Source organism: Mytilus edulis, chromosome 1, assembly GCF_963676685.1.
Source record: "Mytilus edulis chromosome 1, xbMytEdul2.2, whole genome shotgun sequence".
Taxonomy (NCBI): domain Eukaryota; kingdom Metazoa; phylum Mollusca; class Bivalvia; order Mytilida; family Mytilidae; genus Mytilus; species Mytilus edulis.
The window spans coordinates 68,260,225-68,284,819 of record NC_092344.1 but is presented as its reverse complement, the minus strand read 5'-3'; the positions used below and the strand labels follow the sequence as shown (position 1 = coordinate 68,284,819).

Genomic DNA, 24,595 nt, shown 5'->3' with positions numbered 1-24,595 from the left:
TCAATGTTTCTATTGTTTGTTCTATGATACACCTCAGTCCCTACAGTTTTAGTCCACAATTCTGGTAGAGCAGACTGAAGTGATCTATAACGTTTTATAATACTATCTATATCATATTCATCATTCCCTTCAGCAACAATTTCTACAATAGCGTTTTGAGGTAAAAAAAAAACAGGTTTCACCTCATAACAAATGTCTTTCAACTGAATTATTCCAGCCTCTATAAAATCATTGCATAAAATCGTTTTCCCATATATCAAAATTTCTGAATTACAAAATAACGGTTGATTATAAATATTTTCAACTGTATAATCAAAGGACACATTTTCTCGAATAAAGCAAAATGATTTTAACATTTCTTTGTATATCACAGGAATACAAGACAAATATTTATCTTTTAATGACATGAATATAATGTCTTCTGCTAATTTCATATTCAATATTTTGGAAATAAAATACCTAAAAATGTCTTTCCATATTACATTATAATCTTCATTTAAAAATCTGGCTAAAAACTCCAATCTAAAAGCACAAAGTTTTGATTTAATATCAGGCAGTTGTAAACCACCTTTATTTTTATCACAAATAATAGTATTATACTGTACAAGATGTGCACCACCATTCCACACAAAATTAACACATAGTCTCTTCATTTCTTCAATAGCCCATTCAGGCATAGAAGTAACAAATAAATTATACCACAATCTAGACATTAACAGAGAGGTTATTACATTTACTCTACCATGTATTGTCAATTTTCTTTGTATCCACATATTTAATAACATCTTAATTTTATTTAGTTTTCCCCTCCAATTCAATTCATTACATACATGTTCATTTTTGCCAATATAAACACCTAATAACAAAATTTCATTTTCACAAATTTTGAGACCATGACAATTTTGGTCATTTTCTGTCATACAACCTTTCCCAATACGCATTATTTCTGACTTTTGCCTATTTATTTTAGCACCAGAGCATTTACCATACAATTCAAAAACATTAAATACTTCATCAATTGACTTCTTATCAGATACAGTAACAGTAGTATCATCAGCATGTTGAAACATTTTACACACTTTTACTGACATTGGAATATTGATTCCTGAAATATTACAATTATTGGTAATCATACATTGTAAAGGCTCAGCTGCCAAAACATATAACAGAGCACTAATTGGACAGCCTTGTCTTATTCCATTCTTGATAGAAAAATACTTGGTTAAAAAACCATTACATTTTACAGAGCTATTTATTTCATTATAAAAAATTGTAATCCATTTAATAAAACTTTCACCAAAACCAAATTTCTTTAATACACTTAACATATACTCATGACTAAGCCTATCAAAGGCTTTTTCTTGGTCAGCTTTTACAATATATCCCTCTATATCATCATTTTCTACTAAAGTTATAATATCTCGTACATTTGCAATACTATTAGAAATATCTCTTCCTACTATACAACATGTTTGATTTTCAGACACTATTTTTGGAAATACTTTTTTGAATCTATTTGCCATGACACGAGCTAAAATTTTGTAATCAACTTGCAGTAATGAAATAGGTCTATAATTTTTAATACCTCTTCTATCGCCTTTTTTCTTAAAAATTAGACTGATAACACCAGATCTCATTGATCTTGATAAAATACCTTCATCATAAACAGCATTAAAAACTTTATATAATATCTCTCTAAGTGAATCATAAAATGTACAATAAAATTCTGTAGTAAGACCATCTGAGCCAGGGCTCTTATTCTTAGACATCGATGATAAGGCCTCAGTAATTTCATTAAATGTTATATCTGAATCACAAATCTCTTTATCATCGTCATCAACCTTTTTATCAACATGTTGTAAAAATTCACATAGTTTATCAGTTTCTATCTCAACACAAGAGTACAACTCTTTGTAAAAATTATATTCAATATCTAAAATTCCATCAGTATCATTTACAATTTCATCATTTTCATTATACAATTCTTTCACAGAATTACTTTCCTGTCTATACTTTTCTAAGTTTAGAAAATATTTTGTATTTTTGTCACCCTCTGTAGCCCATGTGGCTTTAGATCGTAAAATAGCACCTTTACATTTTTCTAATTCATATTTACTAAGATCTAATTTCAATGTTTCTAATCTAGTTACATCTATATCTATACCACTTGCTTGTAAAGCACATAATCTTTGTATTTTATTTTGTATTTAAAAAAGTTCTCTTTTCTTTTCTTTAACTAAATCTGAAGAAAAAACTTGAGAATATCTCTTGATTCGATATTTCAAATTATCCCACCAAATAAGTGGTTCACTGTCATACAAAGAGCAATTCATAGATTCAACTATAATCTCTTTAACTCTTTTTACATAATTTACATTTGACAATACAGTATTATTTAGCACCCATATTCCAGGGCCTCGTTCAACAACACAGAAGTTAGAATTCATAAAAACATATGTATGATCACTAAAGCTTGTTTCATTATAATACACATTTTGTACATTTGGTGATAAGGATTTACTAATTAGAAAATAGTCTATTCTACTCTGCTGCAATATATTATTACATATTCTTTTCCAAGAAAATATTTTTTTACATTCATTTCTTGCTCTCTCAACACATCATATATATTACAATTACACATAGTTTTATTTAACTCTCTATATGCCTCATCAATACAATGTTTAGATTTACCTCCTATGTCTAAGTTTGACAGAGTTGTATTAAAATCTCCACCTATTATAACATTTTGTAAATTTTCAATATAACTGTTAACAAACTTAAAATATCTTGCTCTTTCTATACAATTATTAGGTGCATAAACAGATACAAAATTAAAAATTTGACCATCCGTTTCATATGAAACATGTATAAACCTTCCTTCATCATCTTTATATACTAATTTTGTTTTATCTTTTACACTATTGGCAACCATAATAGCAACACCTTGCCTACTATTATAACCATTACATTCATATATTTTCCCTTCATACATATTTTGTATTCCATCAACATATGATTTATCCCAAAAAGTCTCTTGCATCAAAGCAAAAGTAGCCCTTCTATCATATAAAACAGATACAAAATTTTGAAAATTATTCACATTTTTTAAACCAATACAATTAAACGAACAAATCAGCACCATCATAATACAAATAAAATAATAAAATTTGTTATCCATTTTTCTTTTTATTTTTAGACACCTGAGAGCGTCTACTAGCATTAACATTAGGTTTAGGATTCAACGAAGACCTTCTTGTAAGCCTTCGTTGTTGCTTTTTATATTTCCTAAGCTCTTTAGCAGAGAGGGAAAAAACATCAACCTCTTCGTTTGTGTCACCTCCTTCATCCATGTTTTCATCAACACAGATAGAGGAGTCATCATCACCATCACCACTACACTACCACCCTCTGCGTTGTTTAAAGTAACATCACAAAGGGTGTCGTTTCGTTTTTCCCAATGATCGGGATCAAAATCCCCAAATTTTAAATCTTCATTTACAACTTCTTCACTTAGAAGAGTGCTATCTCCGTTACGTTTAACTTTTTTGCCAGTTTTTTCATCTTTTTTCTCTTCTTCAACGGCACTAACACTAGGAACAGAGATATCAACTTCATCATCATCTTTCACGTCTACATCAATATTTTCATCTGATTCGGAATAATTATCGTCCGAATTAGCAATTTTTCTCTTTCTTGTCTCATGCTGTACAATATTCTCCACGTGCACGACAGCTTCAATAATCAATTCATTTTTGTTTTTATCAATATCATCGACAAGACCTTCACTTTCTGGTACATCAACACTTTTTACCTCGGTTTGTTCTGACACTTCATTATTGGTTTCTTCTTGCGAAGTACTCGTATCTTTAACTCCCGAGACTTCCACATTGTTTACCTCATTCACGCAACTGCACACGATTTTATCACAAACATTGCACTTAGCAATGATTGGCTGCGGTCGCGTTTTCAAATTGTCTCCCTTCTGACATTTACAATTCAACGGTAGTTCATGACAATGTTCACACTTTGCTGCACGACACCTTCTCGCAACATGACCCTCTGCTCCACAACCACTACAAATAATGTAAGGACAGTTTTTGTGAATATGTTCAGGTGAAAAGCATTCAGAACATACCTTTGTCTGGTTATTGTGAACACATTTATAATACTTTGTGTTTTTACCAACCTTAAAAGGCATACTCCATGGAAGTGCAATTATATGAGGTGGAAAAACACATTTGACAAAACGCGTTCCATCGGCTACCTGCGTACCCGGTACAACTCTTCTGAATAGTGGTGAAACGATTTTAATTCCCCTATCTCTTAACATGGCTATAATATCGTCATCATCAATGAATGCTGGTATGTACATGAAAGACACAACTGTCGTATTTGAGTACATTAACGAACATTCGTAATCTTTGTCTAAAATCTCAACTCCACTAAGTATTTTTGTTGCATTAGACTTCGAGTCAAGCGTAACATCGTACGAAGATGTATCATCCTTAACCACAGCAAGCACAGAGTTCAAACCTGTGACATGCTCAATTGCCCTTATCACCGAAATTGCTTGCATATTTTCTGTTGATATTCCGATAACACGAATGGTACAGTCTCTCGAATATCTTTTTATCTCCAGGACATAATTTTCTTTACTCTTAGGAACTTTCTCCGGCCCTTTCCCAAATCCTTGCGGTCCTTTTCCAAAATATTCATTTCCGCCGGTCATTTTGGTTTTTCGAAAGCAAGTTCACCCCTAAACAGACGAGTGCACCGCTCCACCCCCTTTCACCAAACGACTAAATCACCGGTGTAAGGGGTTTAAATGTTAAATAAAGTGTTAATAAATACTCGTATTCATAAACGGAAGTTAAACAATGTTTGAAAATACCTTTCAATATGAAAATAAGTCCATTTATACACTGAAAACAGCAAAATCACATCGGAGGAATGTAAACAACATCTATGTCCGGCTGTGCTTCATTCAGCTCTCACAAAGCCACGACACTTACCACTACACCAGGACGACTGGATACGAACTAACAGTAATTTAACATTCTTAAAAGGGAGGAAGATATTTTTATAAGCGGGGCGAGTAGGCAGACCTTTATTAAGTGGGGTTTAAACCTTTTCGTTAATAAGTAAGTTGTCAGACTGATTGTTCAATTTGATTTTACACTTTTTTAAAAGTGGGGCGAGTCGGTAAACAAGAGTCGGCCGATTTTTTTTTATAAAGAAGCAATATAGTATAGTCCGATTGGCAAGTGGGGCGAGTTGACAATGTTTGATATCTACTCATCGTGTTAGGGGGTCATAAAGTTTATACATCATATAGTAATATATAAAGTATACTATAATGGTTGTGTGGCGTTCTAAACTAGATTTTATGAATTGTAAATAGTTTTTCGTCTAATCTAAAACACCTGGGATGTAAAATAGTTATCCCACTCGGACTTGGTGTGTCAGTGTTAGATCACCCTCTGGCATTCGGCCATCGGGGTGATCTTACACTGACACACCAAGTCCGAGTGGGATAACTATTAATTCAATTTATGTCTTTTGGATTAACAATAGCAATCAGTATACTGGAAAATTGATCTGTCAAATCAATTCATCGACGATAATTTTTAAATAGAACAAAATTAGTTGTGAAAATATGACAAAAATATGCGAAACAAAACACTGTGTGCTTGCATCATACATTTGTGTTAAGCAGTTTATAAAAACACTGATAACGTGAACAAAACATCTGTATCTATGGAATAAGGGAAGAATTTTAAGGATTTTGTGGTAACGAAATCACTGACTTTAAAATAATATACCAGTAATACATAAGTTTAGTTCATTTAGTTCAGTAGACTTGATGTTTAGTCAGATTGTGATAAGGGGATGATATTATATAACTGATAAAGCGAGAAAGACATAATATTATTAGTTTGACTGTACATTCATGTAATACCCTTTGATGATACATTTTCATATGTAATGGTTTATATATTTTTTATAGTATTACTTACTTTGCGCTGCTACTATCACAACGAAGGTCTCAATGATAATTGAAAGAAGTATAAGCTTTAAACACATCTGAAATGAAAATTGATTTAGTATAATTATATATAGTAATCACTTTGAAAATTATTTGAAAAAAAATGTATCTAGAGTGTTACAATGACTATTTATTTTTAATTTATGTGAACGTTTGACATGATTCATCAACATTTTGCTAAACAACTTTCATCACTTTTTCAAAATCGCACAACTCAAACAAAACAAAAAAGGAAACATAACAAACTCTATAAAATGTGTTAACTCATTGAAATGTTTAATTTCTTCCGTGTCACACAGAGACAGAACTCTAATCTATCGAAAAGAAATGATTCTAGTCCGATTTGATATTTTGTCCATATAGAAAGCGATCGAATGTCTCTCAAGAGCATTCCAATTTTCACGAATGCGGTCCGACAGAGATCAGACAGTAGCCAAACTGTGTACAGACGCATGACATTGTTACGATTTTGATAATAACTTTAATTCGACTGGACAAAATCAGCTGAGTTTGCCTAATGTTACGAGACACACCTCTGACAAGATAAAGGTTTTGATAACAGACTGATATATTCACAGAATGGGTTCAAGACGCTCGTTTCGTCTACAAAAGACTCATCAGAATCGCTCGAATCCAAAAAAGTCAAAAAAGTCAAAATAAAGTACGATGTTGAAGAGCATTAAGGACCAAAATTTCTAAAAGTTTTGTCAAATTTTGCTTAGGTAATTTACTCTGAGGTATAAAAGCCTTAGTTTTCCAAAAATTCAAAATAAAAGTTAACAGTTAATTTATAAATATGACTATATCAATGATAATTCATGTCAGCACAGAAGTGCTGCCTACTAGGCTGGTGATACCCTCGAGGAATTACAACTCCACCAGCAGGGGCATCGACCCGGTGGTTGAGAGAATTCTATCGTATAAAACAAAACCAAGCATGTCGACCAGAATGTACAAATATTCCGACATGTCGTAACCAACTATTTTGCATGTTTTGTTTACCGTTTACTGATATGTTGTTTGGGTAATAGCAATAATGTGCAAAGTTCTAAACTTATTTGACCTTGACGATATTTTTTATAGACCATAGAACATATCAACAGACATTAGGTCTCTATGATTGACAGTTAATGAGTTCATAGGCTCTTGTGTAAAATGTGAAAATTGAAATAACTCTCGTTAAATTTAACTAGATCATTGCGGTCAATATTGATAAATCATGCTAAGGATGCAAAACCAATTTAGGAGTAAAATAATAGCGAGATTAAGAGTGGACGGAAGGACAAATTATGAATATGAAGGCCAACTACGTACACAGCGAGAAAATCCAAACCTGGAGGCGGGCTTTAGCTTGCTTCTAAACAATGATATATACTAGTTCAGCGAATTCTTAACTCCGAAACAAACAAGTACTAGTACTAGTTTGTAAATATTCAACGAGTACATATTTTGGCTATTATATTGATTCACTTATAATGTCTTTGCATCGAAACTAAACACTTTTATTCTAAAACCAGCTGTTTAGATCTGTTAGTATCTATGTATTATTGAACTAAATTGTAATGTGCGTATCGTTATGCGTTTACTTTCTACGTTGGCTAGAGGTATAGGGGGAGGGTTGAGATCTCATAAACATGTTAAACCCCGCCGCATTTTTGCGCCTATCCCAAGTCAGGAGCCTCTAGCCTTTGTTAGTCTTGTATTATTTTTTTATTTTAGTTTCTTGTGTTTAATTTGGAGTTTAGTATGGCGTTCATTATCACTGAACTAGTATAATATATTTGTTAAGGGGCCAGCTGAAGGAAGCTTCCGGGTGCGGGAATTTCTAGCTGCATTGAAGACCTATTTGTGACCTTCTGCTGTTGTCTGTTCTATGGTTGGGTTGTTGTCTCTTTGACACATTCCCCATTTCCATTATCAGTTTTAACGAGAAGGAGTGATAATGCTAATGAACATGAATATAGATATTCAAATAATGTAACAGTTGTGTAGTACATACGTGTATACTATATTTTGTAACTACGTGTATCAAATACACTTTAGTCGACACGAAAGAAACCCTATGCTGCATTTATCATGTATAATGATCATATAACAATTTTATTCAAATAGAAAAATCAAAAGTAAAATCAGACTTATGAAGAAAACATGTATAAGGTTAGAACCTGCAGTACAGTCTGTGTCCTGTTATAAAAATGTACTACATGTACATTACTTTTTTTGTTATACAAAGAGAATAAAATGACGTACCTTCATTTCATAGAACTAGAACACCATAGTCGTGTCTTCACTGTTAACCAGGAAGTACAAGTCATACTGGATATATAAAAACCCAAATCACAATTCATAGGTATATTTAAAAGCAGTCAGGTATACAAAATTCATAATGATGCGACATTTTAACAATTATGTTAAACTAAAGCAGTGAGGCATACCCAGTTCAAATGTACGAGTCATTTAAATATTATAGGTTTTTAATGTGAAGAAAAGTGTTTAAAATAATTCATAAAATATGATGTCAATGGTTTACTGTTGTTCAACAGGACATACGATCCTTATTTATGTCTTATGTGTAAAATTGTAAAATTGAGAATGACAATGGGGAATGTGTCAAAGAGACAACAACCCGACCATAAAGCAACAGTAGGCGAAGGCCACCAATGGACGTCATACTAAAAAATCACAAGGCTACTCTAAAAATGATACTGATCACATGTATAGCGTACATGTAAAAACGTAGACAGTCTATTATATTGCACTCTGGATATCTTTTGCACACATGGTTTTTCCGTATTTAACAATATAGCAAAACCAGAGGAATGCCACAATATGTTTAAGCATCGCCACCGCTGGAATCCTGACCTTGACATGTTCGATAGTAGTAATGCATTTCCTCCTTGTCGTTACGAAAAAGATTATGCTAAGTTTTAAGAAGGTCCGATGTATGTTTTGAGGTGCACACGAAAAAAAACATATAAACGCATTTGAGCAAGGGATATATGTGCAAACATGCAGAGGTAAGTAGGAAAACAATTAAAGGTACTTAAATATTATATAACAAAATATCCCATTGCTGTTTACACTTTCTATAGATCGAAGTTACACAGTGGTGTAACTGAAATATCTTCCTTGTTTGAACGGATAAGATTACAGATGTTGATAAAGTAAAAAATAGTTGCAAAGCATATAGTCATACACATAGTATTCCTATTCTTAAAATGTCCGTGTTTAAAACTGCATGTACAAATATTTTAATAAAGTGTTGTGTATAAACGGTAAGCTATGTCAATATATATCTCGGATCATACATTAACTTAGATAAGTTTCGAACCATGTGACTGAATATTTGGACCATATGCGATTGTGTGTTTGTGTGTATACACACGTTTTCCGACAATAAATTATTGACGGTTGCCACATGTGCCGAAGCGCCTGAGATGACCCCCAGTCTTTAACGGGGTTTGTGTTGCTGGTCTTTATTTTTCTATGTTGTGTTTTGTGTACTATTGTTTGTCTGCGTCATTTTCTTTTTTAACATTGACGTTGTCAGTTTAATTTTTATCTATGAGTATGCATGCCGCTCTGTTATCTTTCGCCCATCTTCTGTAATTTGTACCGAAGATGTCCAAGCTTTGCCTTGTGTATTTTTTATTTACTTTTCATATTAATCTGGCCATCTGCTTATTTAACCACCTATGTATTTCATCCCGGCAAGCCTTGCGTCATGTGAACAAATGCTTTGGCGTTGGGACCGAAAATAAAATACAGACTTTTACAATTTCACCATTCATAGTGGGGTTTTTTTAAAGAAGAAAACTTACTTTACAAGAGTTTAGCATCATCAAATTTTTAAACTCATTTTATATTGTTATTAAAGGAAAATAGTTTCTAATAATAAAAAAAAGATAAAATTGAGAGTAGTAACGAAAAGGACTCCTAGAAATTCAATGTCTGGGTTTCAAAAATATAACGATGGCGTAATAAATTACTTTAGTTTGATACATGCATGTGCATTTTGTCTTTTGTCTACATTTATTGCATTTCGTCTTCCTATAGCTACTGGATAAACAAAGAAGTTATATGTTATTAAAATTCTTCGGTTTTTAGACAGTTGACGGGATTCTCTTATTAAATTTTCGCTGGTTTTATGATCGCTAGCTTGAAAGACCTTATTGCTCTTTGGTTTATTGTTTGTTAAACAATGTTATAACAAACAGAAGTTTGAGAGTGACATATTAAGAGTAGACAAGTTATACTCAATTAATCTAAATGTGAAAATGAAATACAAATGACATAAACATACATATAGGTTAAATAGCACATTAGATTTATCATCTGATGACATTAATCCGCTTCTTACGTAGAACACTCTTTTGTTTTGGTCAATATCGAAGAAGTAGATATCTATTGAATTAGTTGATGATGACAAATGAAGAACAACAACAAACCATAAGTGGAGTATGTTCTTTAAGTTGCTGAATCGGAAACATGTGGTTATCTTATTATATTAATCCGTTTAATGAAACTTGTCAAATATTACATCTGTTAATTTTTGTATAGATTACATGTTGTTTTGAAACAGCTTACTTACATGTATTCATTTAATATTACATCTGGTATATAATGTTTCCTTTTACTATGTGTTTGCGTCAATAGGAAAACGGATCAAGATTTTAGAACTATCTTTGAATACGATAGTCTGTAATTTATTTGCACGCTGAGAAACAGAACAATATCACTACGGTGCTGGTAGGTATTATATATGGTGGCAGGTCTTGATTCAGAATTGGAGTTTGGAAGAATGAACTGCAAATGCTTTCAATCGGTACAAACAAGATCACAATAATTGGTGCCGACTCATAACGGTTTCTGTGCTGAATAATTTCGTTGAAGAATCAAAGTTTTGCGTCTCATATTGTTGGTAATCTAATACTTTTTTTCAGGTTTACATCTCCTTGTCAATAAAAAGAAGAACTAGCATTTTACACGATAAACACTTTGCTCATTTTATTTTTTATTATTGAAAGCATAAGCATGTTATAGCTGATAAAATTCACGTCATCTTGGACTTCGGTGAATAGTTGTCTAATTAGCGTTACTAATTAAATCATACAAAATGTAACGTGTAACAGTCACTAAGAGGAAAACCTGAAAAAAATAGAACTAAACTTACCTTCAGTTGACTATTATCTTTTTTTTTTAAATTAGGTCCTCTTTGTTCATGTAGCTATTAAAACAACTCCGTTCATATCATTTGGGTGTCTTAAAGCTTTGAGCGTTCCTGATGAAATTTAATCCAGAAATTCGCGCGCCTCAATTGCACAAAATTTTTGATATTTTTTTTTTATTTTTTTTTTTTTTATGTTACCATCTCTACCATACCGTGGTAACAATCTTAAAATATATTAAAAAAATGTTGAGAGAACTTTTGTGCCCATTAAACAAGCTGATACCCTGCCAAGAATGCAATGTAGACTAAGTGAATATCGCATCTTGGAAAGTAAATTTACAGTACACAATGCAACCGGTTGAGTTCTTTGCTTAAATGGGCAAATTTTGAAAGTGATTCAAAATAACACATTTTCCACCTTAGCAATATGAGGAGAAGTAAATCATATATGATTTGTTTTTATAAGGGAACTTTAAAATTTTTTTGATTCTTTACTTGTAACAAATTCGGTACAAAATGATACATTTGCAATGTATGCAATACTCGTCATGTTTATTTGCCTAACTGCACATGAAGTTTTATGAAATTCGTCTTTAGACTTTACATATACATGTATTTGAACATGATAAACTGTGAATGAATGCATTGTTCACAGTTTTACATGCTTTAACGTGTGCACAATTACGTCATCACTCATGGAAAAATGAGAAACAACATTTTGTTTAATGATTTTCTTACAGTCGCTCAAGCGTTATTTCTCTTTTTTGTTTGAGCAATCATTTTGCCCTTAAACTGAAAAACAGTCGGAGTGGTGTTAGGCTTCATACAAAACAGTTAACAGCTGACATAATTGTCGTACATGAAGTCTTCATTCAAAAATAAACAAATATTATATTTTAATCTATAATTGATTGGTATATGCATTATTAATTTGATCATAGTCGCTTGACACAGTAATTGTTGCTTTCGCCAAATCCTGATATGTGGATACACTCTCCATTCTCATGATGTCATCATAATGCTGATCGTTACTGAAAAATATAGAAAACAGGATAGATTGTGCATTGTTAGTAAGTGACTTTATATATAAAATTTTCTTTTACCATCAAATTACATACGACTGCCAAGGGTAAATGCACAAAGTAAATACATGAGTTGTTTAAATTAACTTTTGTATGTCTTAACTTGAATGTGAACAATTGGAAAAGTCGTGCCGGGGGTATTCATTTATGAAGTGTAACTACAACCAATATATATATATATATAGATATATCTATAAATTTACAATTCATTAAAATTTAAAACATATGACATGTAAGAAATTCATTTTGTACGATATTAAGATACGAGAGGAAAAACAAAGCGAGGCTGAAGATCGCAAAGCTTTTCTCCCGTTATAGTATCACTTATAATAAAACTTTACTTCAATAGAGATGATTTGCTTTCCAATTGTGAACTTTACATTTCTAGGTAGCAACATTCCAGCAGCACCTGCATACGGGGTATATAACTCCCAATTGATACGATATTCCCGTGCTTGCATTTCCTACCATGATTTTTTTTGATAGAGGGTTGCTGCTTACAAGGAAACTATTAAACCAAGAGTTCCAAATGGTGGAGTTGAAATCATCCCTTCGTGAATTTTACGGACGCCATCACGAGTTGTTTGACCATTATGGAATAGCCGTTTCACAAATAATATCGGATATGTTCCTAACGTCGTAACTACAATCCCCTTCCCGTTCATGAATGTGACCTACCGAATTAGACTTTTTACCGGATTTGTTATCACATAAGCAACAAGACGAGGGGGGGGGGGGCGGGGGGATCGTGTTTATTCTTTACTTTTCTTTGTTGTGTCATATGTATTATTGTTTGTTTGTCTTTTTCGTTTTTAGCCATGGCGTTGTCAATAGATATAGGAAGATGTGGTGTGAGTGCCAATGAGACAACTCTCAATCCAAATAATAATTTATAAAAGTAAACCATTAAAGGTGAATGTACGGTTTTTTTATTTTCGATTTATGAGATTGACTGTCTCTCTGGTATCTTTCGTTCCTCTTTCACATGAGTCGATGATTGATATTTTGAACAAGTCTATTTATAAAGCTCTATACCAGAAAAATGTGAATGTTCTTACAATTTACAGGGAAAATTGTTTCTATTTTGCAATTTAAACATGATGCTGAGGATTACAAGTTTTTTTTATTATCTACTTTTGTCTTTGATTATAGTTGCGTAAATACAGGCGGTATTGCTACTTATAGTTTCAATCGGAATAATATTTATAATCTTTTTAACAACGTTATATTTTCCCCTCTGATTTTGAAGTGATAAAAATGCTATTGCAAATAAAATAATGCATGTAATTGTAAAGTATTTTATTGTCGATGCTAACAATTTTGTTTGGCCATCAACTGTTTTGTTAAAAGCGTGTTTTTTTATAAATATTGTTTATGATGATTTTCTCCCATTACGAGCAAAACTGTCTGTATTTTTTGTCCAAGACCCCCTTCTAAGTTCCGTGTTGTGTTTCAATTAAATAGATATTTTGAAAGGATTCATTGATCAAATATGTTATGTTTGAAATTCTTCGTTTCAGTGAAAAAGTTTGTGTAGATGGTTTTTTTTTCTTCTTCATGGGAATGCGTACATCGATATACATGTATGATGCTGACAATTCAACAGTTAATTAAGTTTACTTACCTATTTGAGTGTGAATTGTCTAAACTTTTCCTACTTTCTGTAAAACAATGTGTTTTATAGAATTATTGTCACAAAAGATGAAATTTGAAAAGAAATTTAGAAGTGCAAAAAAATAATACTAGAAATTTCTACTTTTTTAATCTTTACTCTACGTATAACACCACTTTATAGAATAAGCTGCATTGACTGCAGGACAGATTATATGAGGGTGTTTAAGATTTTAAATAATTGTTCATGCATTGACGGACAGCTTATTAAAAGAATGATATACATACTTAACCGCTAGTTGGTATCTCTTCCCTATGGTATTGTAACGTCAAAAACAGGTTGCAAAGGCAATGTATGTGAAGTGAGCAGCCGGTTAGGTATTGGTTCGATATTCAATATCCAACCGACTGCTGGCAGTCGGTTAAATATTCCAAATTTTGTTGAAAATCACAAAAAACGAAATACTTGATAACATTAAAACTTGATTTTCATAGTTAAGAGGACTGATAAGATACGTAGGAAACCGTTAAATGACCTCTTCAAGCTGTCGTAAATTCTCGTTCTCTTCGAATATAAACCCTTTTCTATGTTGCATATTTGTCTTTGTGTAGTATAGATTTTTGTCAATAAAACGACTTCAAAGATGTTTTTTTGTATATAATATTTCTTTAAACAAAACAAAAAAACCGATGACTCTAGAAACATTTAGAATTATAAATAGTAATATTTATGGAAAGCCAAAAAATAAATTGTCAAGGACAAAGGGCACAGGGCATTGGTGAGAACCCCCTGATCTCTCAATCTTTCTAATATTATGCAGACATTTAGTCAAAAGGTAGATACAAACGTGACTTAGAGGAATTTGGGTTCACTTCTTGTCTTCCATGTTTACGGAGCGCCCAAAGTGCCAGTTGGATATTCAAAATATATAGCGAAAACCTACCCGAGACCGCTAAATCGAGGTTGAGACCCCCCATGGTCTTTCAATGTCCACAAAATTCAATCAAATCATAGATTCTGTATATATAAAGGTTGTATTAGAAGGATTTTCTACAATAATGTCGTCTTTGATATCTACGGCGCGCATAGATTGTCACTTTTCAGCCCTAAATATCAAAATTTGTGGACAAAGATCTAGAGCACAGGGCAATGGTGAAAGCCACCTGATCTCTCAGTCTTTCTAATATTATGCAGACATTTAGGCAATAGGTAGATACAGACGTGACTAAACGGAATTCGGGTATACTTCCTGTCTTCCATGTTTAAGGAGAGCCCAAAGCTCTTAAATGACGGTCAGACCTCCCTGACATATTTATTTCTATTTATATAAATCTAAATGTTTCCATAGTGATCAGTTTTTGTTTGTTTTAAGAAATATTAGATATAAAAGAACATTTTGATATCGTTTTTTGATAAAAACCTATATATCATAAAGACAATTATGCAACGTACATAAGCATAGATAAGGGTTTATATTCGAGGACAACGATAGTCTAAGACAACGTGATGGGGTCATAAAACGATTTACTACGTATCTTTTCGCTACTTTGAACTGTGAAAGTCATGCTTTTAATGTTATCAAATATTATATTTTTCATGATTTTCAAATAAATTTGAATATCCAACCGACTGATTGCAGCCGGTTGGATATTGAATATCGAATATCAAATAACGAACGTCTGCTAACTTCACATCCATGCAAAGGCATTGTTTTTAACATAAATAAGGAACCTGCTTGATTATCATCTGTACATGATGAAAGACACGTTAACTCTTGTAACAGTGTTTTGATAATCATCAAGCTAAGAATGTTTAGTATGATTGCAACATATCTGGATTTACCTTACAAAGAAACACACAAAGCCAAATATATAAAAGCCAAAACTGTATAACATGTATAAGTACCAAAACATTTCGTAAGCTGTATGACACATAACAAATATACTAAAAAAAAAAGAAGTCAAAACCTTGTAAAGGCAACCTTGTCGGAGGGAGTTCAAATCATAGATTCTTTATAATCTCAAAATTGATAAACCATTTATCGACCCAGTGTTATACATGTTATACAGTAAGATAACTTTACATCAGATATTGTATGACATAAAAGTTATCAACAATAGCATTCGGACAGCACAACATAAGAACACCCTATAACAGATCAATTGAAACGTACCTCATTGATCGATACAAAGCACATAAAAGCCATGGTATATAAGCAGAAGACACACAGTATAGATCTGAGAGTACTTGGAAATATTGAAAGCTAGTTCAAAGCCACTGACAACTTATTCAAAATCATATGTCTAAGACAAAAATATCAATCTGTCATACATTCATATTTTCTATACTTATGTTGAAATTTATTAATTTTCATTGTAACCTATATTTTAAAATGTGGATGACGAACGTACCACATCCCTTGCCAATAACAAACATCTTAAAGGAATGTTTATTACTTAATTATTATAGTATAACTGTATGATGTTTTTTTTTAAAGTTAACTTACCTTGCTTTTTCAATATTCGTCTTCTCGCAAAAACGACCACCCCAATGATAAGTAGGATACCTAGCATGCTTGAAAATCCGCCCATGAAAAAGCTCGATTTTATCAAAGTTAATGATTCTGCTGAAACTAAGGAAAGGTAAATATGAATCAATATATATCGCAATTTAAAAAAACAATTATATAAGTACATTGTGTATGTTGTAATTGTTAAGAAAGACAGAGATGGCATCTCTGTCGTTTACCATCATTTGTGAACTATATACAATAATTTGTAAAATATTGTGATCACGTGTGTCAGTCGATTAAAGGTGCATTAGCTACGAGATATTAAAACATAAAAGATGATTGCTTTTGTTCAATCATTTATGAAAGTGAAATAGAGAAATAAGAATTCGCCTTTAGCAGCCAAAATTATCAACGAAACATTTTGATAAATTATTCAGGTACCAGTTAAAAATTAGTCCTTAATGAATTCGTATTCATTGAACTTTGAATTTAACCTCTTAGCTAAAGATGCGCTGAACAAGAATTAGGCGTGTTTAGTTAATAACGGAAGAAAATGTCAACATTAAATTTGAAACAAGGGTACAACATTTGATTGAATGATTCGATCCACAAAAAATTTTTTAGCATACAGGTAAAACGACGATTAATATATATTTCAACCATTTATATGAAATCAAACTGACCTAGAAAAATTCAATTGCACGAGCTCGCTATCTATTTTTATATATATATTTATGATTATATTTTCTAAATTGCCGTCGGCAGTCTTCGGAGGTCACCTCGATGGTTAACTAGATGACTTCTAGATTGAATGACATACGAAACGTTGATACATATCACCGAGCCCCTGTACTGCACATTGTTTATTTAATAACTATTATAATTTGGATATAGGTTTTAGTATGTTATAAATCAAACATGAGAACTTGAGTTAAATCGTAGAGCATGCATTTCATAGCTAATGCTCATTTAGAAATTTCAATAGTAATGGTTGTGCTTTATGTTTTGCTTTTTATGTTTTTTTTTCTAAACTAAATGGAAACGTCTAAAATTTTTCTCATTGGTTATACTAGAAGATCAATTGGTTGCCTTCTACTTTTTTCTGCTGTTTGATCGGGTTGTTGTCTCTTTGACAGATTCCCAATTTCAATTCTGCATTTTAGTCAACACAGAAACGATAAATTGCTGTATATTTTCCAAAGATTATGAATTTGGATACACTGTGTCAGGGTAAACAATTGCCCAATTGGTCTTACGTTTGTAAAGCGCAATTTTCTTATCAAAACAAGATTATAGACAAATATGCGATTTGATTTTCTGGTTTGTTATTTCAAAAATCGTATATCTCCCCCCCCCCCCCCCCCCCCCAAAAAAAAAATAAAAAAAAACGATATTAGAACTTAAAACTTTATGAATATTTGTATTTTCAATCCGTTTTTTTCCCTATTAATCATATGTTATAATAAATAAGAATTGAAATTTGTGTATTGTTACTTTTGTTGAATAGTATATTTTTTAGGTTTCGACTTTGAAAAACGAAGCCTTTCAAGATAATTCGATAAAACTACTGAAAAAAATTGAACCAATTTGAAAATTGAAACACAAACATATTAGGCAAAAATCTCCTTTTATTTGATATGATTATAATAGATAAATGGCAATAGTTTGAGACAAGGTATTGCTAAAAGGGATTGCAATTCTACGTTATAAAAAATTATGGTAGAACATGTTATGCATGCCCCTTTTTGCAATATATTATGTCAAATAAATGCGAAATGATGCAAAGAATATGAAAAAAAGATAATTTATTTTCACTGTTTATCTTAAATTGGAGATTAAATACATGGAAGACACTAATTTCATACAAAAGTTTGCAATTGTGTGACAAAAACAGCTAGCTTAATATATAATTTTTAAAATTCAACCCAAAGGATTATTAACAATCAAGGAGGTGATTAATTTTCGTTTTCAACTCAGGTTGCTGCTATGTGTCTCATTTACATTTTAGTATGCATACAAATGACATTGGTACATATTGGGTATACTTTTCAATATTAATTATTTTAGAAATGATTTCTTTCCATTTAAAGCCGAAGTTTGTTTTCACACTGATGTACAATTATATAACCGACTACACCAAATACACCTACATGTACAAGTAACTTATTTGTGTGAGTTACCTTGCGTCTCGCACTTCCGACCTCGATAACCGTCGTTACAACCGACTTTGCAATTGCCTTCAAATATGTCACATGACTGATTAAAACACGTCTCACACAGGTAGGCGCAGTTAAAACCAAAATAGCCATATGCACATTCTGAAAAAAAATAAATGAACATATGTCGTACAGTGAAACATACTAACATCTATCATCCCCAGTTTTTGTTACGCTCAGTACTGCTGAGTTCTTAGTTTTCTGTGTTGTATGTTGTAGGATACAAATTCAAACACTATCTATCGGCGGAAAAACAAATGTATTGCTTACTATTTAGCAAAGATATTTTCAGAAGAAAATCGAGAATTAAACCTGTTTTTTAAAAGACGCTACGTTTATGTAACCAGAGAAAAGTTGAAAGCTCACAACTGGAAAGCTAAAATCCACTTTTATGTCGTAAGGGTAAGTAATCATTCACCCCAATTGTAAAGTTCTGGACGTTAGTCAAGGTGTGAAGTGGACATAACTGTATCTGTCGTATGAATTTACATGACGGACGGGATATAAATGCGTTCAACATATCAAATATAAAGTGAGTGGACATACTCTACTAACCAGAACGTGACGTTTAAAAAAAAAGTTATTTTCATTCTTTATATAAATCACATAAAACACATGTATATACAGTAAAAATGTGAACACACCTGTTTAAAAATATAACCGTTTTTTATAATAAACTAATGAGCCTTATGTAGGCGAAAACATGCCTCTTGCATTCCAGGTTATACATTTGTAAAAGCCAGGTCTCTTTACAAAAAATAAACTTCAAATGTTTTATCTACCTTGGTCACATGAGTCACCTTTCCATCCCTTTTTACAGCCATCATCTGAACATTCACCAGTAAATATGTTGCATGGTTTCTCAAGACAGTTACACATCTTATTACAACTAGTTCCAAAATACCAATCATCGCACGCTACAAAAAAGTCATCGTAAAATAAACTACCTATATGAACCAAAAATTATACATCTTATTTATAAATGTCTGTTCAAAGATATTTTAATACGTTATACATAATATGAAGAAAGCCCGATCGTACAATCACATTTTGAAATAGAATTTAGGAGATGTGTTAATCAACTGTTTTGATTTCCAATTATCCATCGATGTCCATATGACGCTGATAAAAAAAAATTTAGTCACCGTTATTGATTCAACACAGGAAAAATTCAAACCGTTTGGCTTTAAGGTAACTAGGGTGTCTTTCTCCATCTTGGATTGGAAATACCAGAAAACAAGGTCTAGATCTTTAATAGAATGTGCAAATTTTTAGAGTAGTAGGTAATTCATGTTTAAGAACTTCCACTTCGATATAGAAAATGACATGTTTTATCATATTTATGGTAACGTTGTATTTTACAAAAAACATAAACGTTTGTTTGATCAATTTATTTCCAACTTTGCAACATAAGGGGAGGCAACTCAAATACAAGGGCAGATAATTCAGATTAAGCCATCTTCTCATATGTTATCTCAAAATTATATGCTGTAGATTACGCTTAATTGCAGAAAATTGAATTTTCCATGCATATTCTATACAAAATTTGTCAATTTTGAACACTGTGTAGCGTGAAAATAAGCCCGGTGACCCAGTCTTTTTATTATTATTTTTTTAAAAGCATGATATAAACTACATTTTGGCAAATTATTAAAAAATTATATGGATCATCATTTAGACACCCCATCTACCTTAAGTACAAAAACTAGAGGCTCTTAAGAGCCTGTGTCGCTCACCTTGGTATATGTGCACATTAAACAAATTACACAAATGGATTCATGACAAAATTTTGTTTTTTGGATGTGTTTGTAGTTCTTACTTTACTGAGCATTCTCGCTACTTGCAGTTTTCTCTATCTAGAATAAATTTGGCCCTTCTGTTGCAGAGGAAAATATTTTGTAAGAATTAACAAAAATTTACCAAATTAATGAAAATTGTTAAAAATTGACTATAAAGGGCAATAAATCCATAATGGGTCAACTGACCATTTTTGGTCATGCTGAATAATATGTAGATCTTACTGTGCTAAACATTATTGCTGTTTATAGTTGATCTCTATCTATAATAATATTCAAGATAATAACCAAAAATGGCAAAATTTCTGTAAAAAATACCAATAGGGGGCAGCAACTCATAAACCAGTTGTACAATTCATCTGAAAATTTCAGGGCAGATATATATTGACTTGATAGAAAATTTAACCACTTGTCAAATTTGCTCTAAATCCTTTGGTTTCAGAGTTATAAGACACAATTTACATATAACCCCTTTGTTCCATTTTTAGCCATGGTGGCCATCTTGGTTGGTTGGTCGGGTCACCACACACATTTTTAAAACTAGATACCCTAATATTGATTTGGCTGAGTTTGATTAAATTTGGCCCAGTAGTTTCAGAGGAGAACATTTTTGTAAAAGTTAACGACGACGGACGACGATGGACGCCAGACGCAAAGTGATGAGAAAAAATCACTTGGCCCTTCGGTCCAGGTGAGGTAATAAAAAGGACTGACAAGAAAGTGTGAAACAGTTCAAAGTACGGGTTTAGTGATAACAAAATTTGTATTTGTTTTTAATATACAGATGCAGATAATACATATTAGGGAATTAAAAACCCCTGATTAGACAACAAAATAGTTGATTCATTATCATGTTTATGAACAATCTTATCTAGTTGAAAAGGATTTTAACAATATTAAATATACACTTATCATGTACTTGGCTCCGTGAAACCTTGGTAAAAAGGTTGGTCTTTATAAAGTGTAACAAAAAAGTTAAACTGCAAGGCAAACTAATAAATGGGTGAGGCCGTAACACTGACATAAGTAAGCGCCATAAATCAATGAACCATATGCATGTGAAAAATAATTGTCATATAACTGACATGGTATAGACATTTATCAAAGAAAATGATGGGCTTAATCTGGTTTTACCGTCAACTCATGGAAAGGGATCTTTAAACAAAAGTGAAAAGTTATAACGAAACGAAAAACGGACGGCAAACTTCCGAAGGAATGATCACGCAGACGCAAGGACATGGATACAAAATATAAATAACACATACATTGTAATGGACTTATTCATCAACAGATAAAACTAGTCAAACTTACTTTCATTACAATATTTTCCATAGACATAGCCAGGTTTACAAATACTGTCAATTTTGCAGATTCCGTTGATATGATTACATTCATCAACTATACAGCCATCACACGTCTCGGAACAATTCAAACCAAAGTTTCCTGTACTACAATCTACAACACCGAATTCCAATTTGTATGAACAGAGTGGCCTAATTTGTTTGTCAGGTAAATACAAAACACAGTCTATGGAAGAAGCGAAACGATAAATCTTTCTTATATCAAATAGCGATTTTCTCACATCAACGAGTTGCATTGTGGGAAATTTCAGACGAATATTAACATTTGTATGAAGAAAGGAATATTTCACAGTATAAAGTAATGACTCTTTTCTTAAAACAGGGTGACATTTAACACGACATACGCCTGCTGTATAATTTACATGAATTGTGTTATACAATATCAAGCAAGGTGTATTAATACGAGAAAATTGAATTGTTGATTAAATGATACATAAATGCACGATTTATCATTTGTAGATGTACACATTCAATAAATATCATGTAGCAAATTCAGTGGAATGGAAATGAGATGAATTTAATTGTTTGATAAGCCAAAATCACCTATAAGTCAAATATACTGCTATATTTTATTATATCAACGCGTATTTGTCTTATATCATAGCGATGTGTTTCTAATATCAAACATTTATGAATGCGATATTTTTCAAATATAACTGTGAAAGTTATCTCACATAAAACGAACACAATAACACGTCATAATGCATGTCAAGAAAACCGGAAACATAATTCACAAACATTTCATGACCGGTTAAATGTTGAAGGCCCCATATCACTAAAATTATGTACCTGTAACAAAATTAACGCTTACTTGAACTAATCATTTTGAAAATGATGCTTGACCCTATTGACAGTTGGCAGTCTTAACAACCTGCTTAGTCCATTGTTTTCGATCATATGGTTTTTCGACTAATTTTATTTGAAGTGATTATTCAATAGCGGATTTTAAATACGACTACTTTAAATAGTCACACTGCTATAGCATGTATTTACATAGGTAATATCGAAATAGACAAAAAATATCATAACTTATAAGGGGGAAAAAAGCATTCATTCAAACAATCCGGTTCCCAATTACGCTTGACAATGAATATTCAAATGGTAAAATGAATATTTCAAACAAATGAAAATGTACAGATGCTGATGAATGAAAACTCTTGTCAAACAGAAGATATATTTATTATCAACATAGAAAAAATATTGAGAAGGAAACAGTTCTTGTTAGACATCAAAGATTTCCCCTTTGGTAAGGCGATTTTTTTGTGAACATAATCAGCCCGCCACTTGGACGCTCTCAGTTTACATCGCGATGTATTGTTGCCAGATATTAGACTTTCATTTTTGACTGGTAACCGATCGTATGAATACACATATATTTTGTGTGCAAAATAACAATGATCCTTATCGCTTGTTATAAATTCATTCTTCAATGAATACTCATTAATTTTTCTTTGAAGAATGAAAATAAATTATATGTAAATGTAAAGGTATACGGGTACAATAAAATAAAGACCTTAATATCTATGCACACGTACAGAAGAAAAATATGTTAACACACATGAAGAACGTTTTGTGGCAAAATATGAATGCCTACTAAAATCCAATCGATTAGATAAATCGAATTATTACAGAAAAGTGTCAATCATGCCCATGCTTTGTTCTTTTACTAAAATAGCAGAAAAGAATGATATACAAATGGATAAAAATAATATATGCATTTAAGTGATATTAATATAAATTAATGTACAACAACAAACCAGAGTATACTAATTTGTATCACTAAAATTAAAATAGTAATTACGTTGAGGTTAAATTGCCTCTCATGTATGCACCATTTATGCTCGAACTTGTCTCAGAAAAAATATATCTCGGTACATTAACCCAACTTTCAGGTATAGAGATATGATTTTTTTCTGAGGTAAGTTCTTTTGACCATCTACAAAACTTGCGTTCATCCAGTATTACCTTGTTCACTACTGAAATGGATGTACAATGCAAAACAATGAAGTAGTCAAACTGGTTTGGAGGACTGGAAAGCAGTTATTTAGCAAAAGAAGATGGTGTATTAGTTCGAATGAGATAACTTTCAATCAAAGTAATAATTTGTAAAAAATAAACCTTTATAGATCATAGAAGGCTTTAAACACGGAGCATTGGCTCACACCGAACACCACGCTATATATTGTCCGAAACATTACTAGTGTTAAACCATTCAAACAGTAAAATCAACGGTCTAAATTGTATAAAAAACGAGATTCAAAAGTACCGGTAAGATTTTGTCGAATCAATCTGAACGAGGACAGTATGATTCATCTTTGGCACAAGTTGCCAATAAAGAATGTCTGCCATGCGTGTGTTTGGAGAATATCGGATATATATATTGTTTCGCTGCGTTCACTAAAAAATTTAATAGATGTTATATATGTTAACAATAATGTTGATACTTAGGTATATATTCAATTACGACATTGTTTATAAAACCTTTATTATGCCCCACCTACGACAGTAGAGGGCATTATGTTTTCTGGTGTGTGCGTCCGTTCGTCGGTCCGTCCGTCTGTCCCGCTTCAGATTAAAGGTTTTGGTCAAGGTAGCTTTTGATGAAGTTGAAGTCCAATCAACTTGAAACATAGTGATATGTTTTAATGCCAAATTAAAGTTTTGATCCCAATTTCACAGTCCACTGAACATAGAAAATAATAGTGCGAAATTTCAGGTTAAAGTTTTTGGTTAAAGTTTTTGGTCTAGGTAGTTTTTGATGAAGTTGAAGTCCAGTCGACTTGAAACTTAGTACACA

At 32.0% G+C, this 24,595-nt stretch overlaps 1 protein-coding gene across 4 annotated transcripts in view; it reads right to left on the bottom strand.

Moving 5' to 3' along the window:
- LOC139487853 (receptor-type tyrosine-protein phosphatase mu-like) overlaps positions 1-24,595 on the bottom strand; it is a 317,750-nt gene that overhangs the window by 253,838 nt on the left and 39,317 nt on the right. Inside the window, exons 1-2 of one of the 4 annotated variants that reach the window (XM_071273033.1) lie at positions 8,300-8,381; positions 6,021-6,087 (exon numbers count right to left, since the gene is read on the bottom strand). The exons of 2 other annotated variants lie outside the window; for them this stretch is intronic. In XM_071273033.1, the coding sequence (XP_071129134.1) occupies positions 6,021-6,087; positions 8,300-8,305 (73 nt within the window). In that variant the 5' untranslated portion in view covers positions 8,306-8,381. Of the gene's footprint in view, positions 1-6,020; positions 6,088-8,299; positions 8,382-24,595 lie in introns of those variants that run through there. One more of the 4 variants, XM_071273046.1, reaches the window with a different exon arrangement.